General features: G+C 34.4%; 1 protein-coding gene across 18 annotated transcripts in view; it reads left to right on the forward strand.

Annotated features, from left to right (window-relative positions):
* Positions 1 to 5,865, forward strand: part of FOXP2 (forkhead box P2) — a 239,439-nt gene extending 233,574 nt beyond the window's left edge. For all 18 annotated transcript variants that reach the window (XM_075857099.1, XM_075857098.1, XM_075857109.1 and 15 more), the window contains one exon: positions 1,810 to 5,865. In XM_075857099.1, coding sequence (XP_075713214.1) covers positions 1,810 to 1,954 — 145 coding nt within the window. In that variant the 3' untranslated portion in view covers positions 1,955 to 5,865. The remainder of the gene's footprint in view (positions 1 to 1,809) is intronic.
* The last annotated feature ends 2,126 nt before the right edge of the window (positions 5,866 to 7,991 follow it).

The following is a 7,991-nucleotide window of genomic DNA, read 5'->3' on the forward strand; positions in this document are numbered from 1 at the left end:
TGACTATGCAGGGGAAGCACAGTTAGGGAATTTAAAATCACCATATCAGATACCATGAATAAGAGGAAGGTTTAAGAAAATACACTTTCTACAAAGTCAAACTATAATATGGATAATTACTTACTGACAGATGACTTTCCTTTAGCTGCAGTTAATATTACTTAATAAGGCGAGACTAGTAGTTTTTTATTTAGACATGAATACGTTTAAAAACATACAAGAATAAATAATTAATTTAAAAAAAAATCTTAATAGTTCGAGATCAGCGAATCTCCCGTTATTTATTTCGGGATTGAATCTGCTGTCTATTTAGATTTGGTCCGAATTAATTGCTAGCAAATAGCAAATACTCCGTTTGCCCTGAACATTTTGTCTCTGACTCTCTCATGTCTTCTAGGACTGTATCCTAGATGTAGTGGGTTTTCCAGCAGTGGCTAAGGGGTATACTTATTAATATACTCTGTTTATAAGCTTGAATAGTTTTATTTAAACTTGAACACTGCCGGTGATCCAGGTCTTCTCCCTTGGCAGCTCCTCCACGCTTGACCTGAAAATGGCACGTGAAACGGAGCTTCTTATCTGCGGTTGTGCACCAGGAAAGAGTGCGGACGCAGTACATTGTAATAGGAGATTGATGGACAGGGTCACTTCACGTGCCCCTCTAACAGTGGCCATTTTCTGTGGAGGGGCTGCCCAAAGAGAAGACCTGGATAACCACGAGCCATCTCTTTAGGATTAAATAAAATGGGGCCGAACTTATAAACACATATTAATAAATGCCATATATCCCCCTTGTTCACTGTTTTAAAAGCATTATATATAAAGCGGCTAAAAGCCCTGTGATTTGTACCCCGCAAACCCCAAAAGTTTAATTTTACTAAAAACATTTGGGAAATTCAGGCCAAATTAGACCCGTGTATGATTAATTCACTCATCTCTAGCAATTATAATAATAATTAACAACAAGAATAAAAATATAATTTTTTTGCTCATTGGTTTCCCCCCCCCCCCCCCAGAATATATGCAGGGCACATGTTGCAAGAAATAGTCTTTGATGTCAGTACTTGTTACGGGCTTTCTCAATACTTATTTTGTGGTTATCATTAAAGATAATAAGATGTGGGTTATAGAATATCATTTTACCAAGAGTAATTATCAATATCACTGGTATTTAAGGGAATTGTTCTTATGAGCATATATAAATATGTAGTGTCTAATACACACAAGGTTTTAACGTTCACTTCTTGGATGCATGCATTACAGATCAAAAGAAAATCAGAACCCTATATCTTTGGATGTTGCACATGTGCTTAAAAACCATACCTTATGGTTATCATTTAATGATGTTTGAAGAATGTTTACCTATATGGATTCTTAATCTTACGGAAATCCAGCATTGTTAATAAAATTGTTCTATTCATATGGTAGAGGTTAACTATGTGAATGTTTTTTACTATGTGTATTCTTTGAGGTGTTTGTTTTATTAATTAACCCTGTATGTTACTTCTGTATTATCTGGACGATCTGTCAGGGACGTTAAAGTATATTTTATTGCAGTTTGTTGTGTTTTTTTGTTGTTTTTTTAATCATTATTAGAAACATTGTAGGGAATATTTGTGTGTATAGATATGGATACATATATATATATATATATATATATATATATATATATATATATATATTGAATGTACACTTTATGTAGACTCTATCCTTTAGAGAACAAAGCCCTTTATGAACTTCAGATGAGAATTTATTAAAATAAAAATATTGATACAAATATTGTAGTAAACATAATTTTTCTCATTTCAGACATTCTGTACATGTCAAAGAAGAGCCAGGGATTGCTGATGATGAGGACTGCCCAATGTCATTGGTTACAACAGCTAATCATAGTCCAGAATTGGAGGAAGACAGAGAGCTTGAAGAAGAGCCGTTGTCTGAAGATCTGGAATAAAACAAAAACAATAAAATAAAAAAAGACTTAAAAGACCTCAAATGAAGGGACATAGCACTGACCTTCACAACCACTCCACAACCATGAATATTTGACAGATTTTTACTGTGACTATTTATTACGCATGGATTATGGAGACCGTCCTAGAGGAACTTGTTAAACCAGCCCTTTGGGATTTAATGCAACAAGGAAACTGCTTGTTGTCTTCTTTTTTAAGACAAAAACTGATTTTCTTGAAAAAAAAACAAAACAAAAAACAAAAAAACTGTTCTTTATATAATGGCTTGCCCATTTAAAATATGGCTCAAAAGGGTTCATGAAATAACTGAATATGAGGATACATGTTCTGTAGAAAGAAAAAGGCCTCATATACTGCCAAAAATAGTGTTAGTTTCATCAATGTGAATCTCAAACATACAGTAGATATATTGTTAGATACAAATCCTGGCCAAGTTCAACTTGTTGCTATTGTTTTTTTTTATTTGCACAGGAGTAGGATCAAAGTTAGTAACACTGCTTGTTTAGTTTAATTTAAAAAAAAAAAGGAAATCAAACAAGCACATTTTTGAATTGCTTTTGTGGTTTTGTTTTTTTTCTTTCTTTTTCTTTTTTTTTATGTTGGTACCACCAGCTGTAAATTACATAAATTAGGTATTAAAAACCACAGTACTTAGACTGTTGCAACATCCAAGAACCTTTAGGCTTTCAGTCTGTGCTGTTAGTGTTAAGTTGTAAAGTGCAATCCTAAACTAGCATTGTCTGTGCGAGCGCCATAGAAACATTTGCATATCTGCATATATCTTACAACTGTACTATTTACCTCCTTGTGATAAAGCTTTGTCTACCTGAAAACACAGTCAAAGGCTACAGCTGCAAACCAAAGCCAACTCTAACAATGGCCAATAGCTCAACGACAGAAGCAGCCACTTGCTTTGGTCAGTCTTCTGTAACTTTAATTAGTACAAAGGAACCGTTCCACGAACTACCTGCTGTTTTCTGATGACCTCTGGGATCTTTTTATTTAGCCCTACACAAAGAAACCAATAACGAAAGTTCAATGAGAAATAACGTATTCTTCTGAGGCTAAAAGCCACTCTAAATACTATGAAGATTTCACGTAAGACAAAGGTGAGAACAGTCTCTCCAGTGGAAGAATGATAGAAAGCAACAAAATGTGGATGACCAACCAACCAAAATATATACGTACTTGATACAATTGCAGAATGCATATTGTTATATATATACATTGTGTTTTATTTTTGTTTTACTTCCCATACAGTCAGTTGTTTAGTTTTTTATTTTTGTGGTGAATACATGTTGTTAGAATGTCTTGTACTGTATGGTCTTTATCTGTTGTGTACTATTTTTATAGTCTTAAGTTATAATAAAAAATAAAAAAAAACGTAGGAACCAAACGTAAAAGGTCTAGTAAAGCCAAAAAAAATAATAATTTCATATTGATTTAAAGTGAGCTAGGTAAGTTTTACACTGAAATCAAAGATATAGCAATCGTAGACCATGGTATTTATTTTCAGTCAAACCAAAGTTACATAGAATTCTGCCTCTGCTTATACGGGATATTAACACTAACAATCCACTTCCCTCTGGAAACTTGCACTGACCAACTTGTTGGAATGCAAGTTTTCAAACAAAATATCCAAACCCAAAAATGTTACAATTCTTTATTCACTATGTTAAAATAACATAGGTGTTTTCTGAAACCTAGAAACTTTACATGTTGCTTTTTATGTGCTGTGCCAAGTCTTGATACTTTACCCAAACCAAGGGACCTCATAACCTAATTATGGTTATTGCTTTACAAACAGTTTTTGACAGAAGGTGGCTGCTAGAGCTTAACATATGTACCAGCTCCATATGATGGAACTGGTTCTTGCAAACTAAGCTCATCATTTATTCTTTGCTGGCGTCAGCAAGAATTACTTAAAGATATACACAGTCATCTATCACGCCAAATAGAAGGACACAACAGCTTTCAAAGGGGTTTTCCCACTTACCCAAAAGGCTTTCTGAAAGCTTCTACCTCTGCACAAAACAAAATTAGAAAAAACAAAACAAAAAAAAAACCAGGCAGATAACATTAATTGTCACAGTACCTGCTACTTTCATGGTGTTTGTCTATTGGTCATATCAGCAGAAAGCTCCGTTTTCTAGTATCTGATGAACACGTCACATTACTGGCAGAGCGCCCTTGATCATTATGATAAATAGGGAAAGACTAACTATGAAAAGGGGGCAATTAGTCTTCATATGTGTGTCCACCTTGGTAGTATAAAAATTAATGTGATACTCGCACCACCGAGAAAGTGGCCAAAGACAACAATGCTTAAGTATGCATACCTCAGTTACAAAACTTTGAAAGGAAGTCTCAGCCACAGAATGCATATACCTGTAGAGTTTTGCATGGGTTTTGTATAAATACAATTAAAAATAGCTGCTTGCACATATACCAGAAAAACCTCCAAAACTGCAGTTGCTTTGAAATTAGATGTTTAGGTTTTTTTGGGGTTTTCTGAGATGCTTGGTCTGTATTTTGATAATTGTGCATATTATGTAAAAATGTTGGTGGACCCATAAATGACCAGACTTTTTTCTAAGAAAAATGTTGCTTTAATGCATTTCATTAATTTTTACTCTTATATCATTGCTTGCTAGTAATAGCAAACCCGCTTTCCCGCTCTGCTTTGCGTAGCTGTTGTAAGGCTTTGAACTAATGTATGTATTTATTGCTTGAACTGCTGTGCATACCTTATAAAGCATAATGTCTGACAATTTAAATGGCTCATGTATTCTTGCTTCTATCATATGATGATGGGGATCCATTACGTTTTGTATACAGCTAATTTTAACTGTAGCACAAACATCTGTTTATGTATTGGTGGTATATACCTGTTTATTTATCTTTTTGAGGTAATAATTTTTGATACTTTTTCATTACTGTGTACTGTGTGTTCATATCTTGAATTCTCTGACGTTAGAAGTCATGGGTGAATTGTAACAGCTGTTATTTGTTCTTGTATTCATGGCTTTCACTGCTGAATAAAATAAAAGGACCAAACCTAGGATTTGAAAGAAAACGGTCTACCTCTAACACCAGGGAGTTATCAGATTTTTATTTTACATAATTTCATTATTGAAAACATTTGCTTAGGTTACACTGGGTGCCTACGCAACGTATAGGCTGCCATTTTATGTATGAGATAGCAGCTTATAAATTCATAGGAAAAATGGCAATGCTCAGACTACATAACTAGTATTTAAAGCTATATTTCAATTCACAAGCCGTGAACATTGGCTCATTTCAAAAAAATGGCTGCTTCTACTATATGTAGGATATAGGTGCTACTGTGATAGGGAGTATATAGCTGGATTCATGGCACAGAAAATCAATCCAATCTTCTTGTGACTGTTACAAGTATTAGGTAGAATTACATCTGAATGACTTTCTTATGAAAACCAAGACATTTGGGGAAGCAATCATAATCATTTTACACCCACAGCTCCTTAACTCCATTCATATATAATCTCAGTTGAGGTAATTGGAAGCACAGGTAGAATATATATCTACTGTACCACGGAAATAATGAAGCTGTTGCAAATGTATTCACTTCCATATATAAAAAGAAACTTGACATGCTGAAGTATGAAAATTACCATTTTTCTTTTTTTTTTCTTTTTTTTAAATAAATCTTGGGTTTCTTGTACTTGTAGTTAATATACAATGTCTTACTCTTTTGGATTGTTGGTATATTTGTTCATATAATTCAGAAACTTTCACCAATGAGATCTGGTTTCGGTAAAAGGATGTACATTTTTACTATATGTATAAACAATATTTCTGAACTGTTGGATGTAAACATGTATATGAAACCATTTCATTCATTTGCCTACATTTCTGGAATAAAATAAAATATCTAATTCTTTTGACCCAATAATTATTATAAGATTTATAGTCCATACAGTCCAGCTCCCTATATTGGTACTGTATGTCTACAGATTATAACACATCTAATGTGTAAAGTATTCAGTCAAAGAGAATTTGGGTAAAATATCTTGTACTGAAAAGCAGCGAAGTCAATGATCGTTTAGTAATCGAGATGAGTGAAATTCCCAAAACTCGTTTCGGGTCCGATTCAGTCGAACCGGCTGTCAAATTCTATTTGGTCTGAATAAATTTGTTACTAATCAAAATTCCCCCGATTTTCCCTGAAGAGTTGTGTATGACACTGATGTCTTCTAGGACCGTATCGAACCCCTTTCAAGCTCTTTAAGGCCAAGACCGTATTAGTAATGTCAAAGTGACAGAAACCTATATGGCTGTGTGTAAACTAATGGTAGTTGTTGGTAACTACCTGTTTAAAAACACACTGCACTGTCAGATTTTTTTATGCTTTTTAAAATAAAAACTGTACAAAAATCTTCCCTTTGCAGTGGGAGATGCCTGTGCTGGTGTTTATATATACGCACTGTATGTGTGAAACAATGGCTTATTAGCAAACGGTCCAAAAACTTTCCCTTTTCAGTGGGAGATGCCTGTGCTGGTGTTTGTTAATAAGCCATTGTTTTCTAATACCACAGTGTGTATATAAACGGTCCAAAAATTTTCCCTTTTCAGTAGGAGATGCCTGTGCTGGTGTTTTATATACACACTGTAGTATCGGAAGAAACAATGGCTTATTAACAAGCTGTTCAAAAATTTCGCTTTTTGAAGGGCAAATGCCCGTTGGTGTTTATACACACACTGTGTGGTATAGGAAGAATGAATGACTTTTTAACAAGCGGTCCAAAAATGATCCCTTTTTGGTGAGTAGCATCAGGATTGGTGGTGTTTTGAAGAAAATGTGTATATATTATCCACCACCACGACTACATGTGCAAGTGACCATGTGCTTGATCGTCCTGGAAAGTAAAATTAGCTTTTTACCCTATTTATTTGGGGAAAAAAAGCCACTTGGACAAAGCCTGAAGTACCACGGAGTATATAACGGTTTGACGCAAATATAATAACATTTTTGGTGACGCTATTAGCAATTCCAATGCAATTAGCAATACAATGAGTGCTTTCACATCCGTGACACCTGCATCAGTAGGCAGCTGCGTGCTATCAGCACCAGGATTTAAATTAAAATCTATTTGAAAAAAAATGTCTCTTGGACATAGACTGAAGTATAATGGCGCTGTATAAATACTTGATTTAGATCAATATGCCAATTTTTGGTGGCGCTATTCGCTATATGGAAGACAATGTGCGACGTCTGTATGAGCAGGCAGCGGCACACTATCAGAACCAGGAGAATATTATTGAAGAAGATTTGTGAATAATGTGGTGAAGATTGGTGATACACATGTAAGAATTGCACAGCTGCAGCAGCACTCACTCACAGCAATGACTGCCTGTCTAACTAATATACTGGCATTTAATGAATCTTATCTCTGACAAAAATTGATCTATCAAATTATTGTAGATCTAACGTTCTATTTCTTTAAAATGGTGGCCATTTTCCGTGTTTCATTCAGTTTGAATCCCAAAAGATTCGGATTTGCGAAATTACTAATTTTGGGAGATTCGTAACAAAATAGATTGATGTAGAATTGATTCACTGATTTCTATTTAGTCATTATCCGATGTCATGGTTAAGCAAATAATGAATAACATTTCATCACTTAGTTGGAATAAATGTGCCATGTTAGGCTATAGCTGTTATAAGGTAGCCTATTTTTTCACATGCATGTAAAATATTTTGCCTCCCTACAATGTCATCTATGAACATGATTGCCTAGGGCATGTTAATCGAAGTAACTGAGCATGTAAAATCACCAGGTCAGACCAACTGCTGAACATGTGTATATGATAAAAATCTGCTCTTATGACGGAGAATTAAAAGAGCTCCATGTAATGGCTATTCATTGTTCCCTCTCCCTAATTAATATATATATATATATATATATATATATATATATATATATATATATATATATTAAACACGTCTTGGGTTGCGTTCACATCTGTGTCGGAGGC

This window comes from Rhinoderma darwinii, chromosome 3, assembly GCF_050947455.1.
Source record: "Rhinoderma darwinii isolate aRhiDar2 chromosome 3, aRhiDar2.hap1, whole genome shotgun sequence".
Classification (NCBI taxonomy): Eukaryota; Metazoa; Chordata; class Amphibia; order Anura; family Rhinodermatidae; genus Rhinoderma; species Rhinoderma darwinii.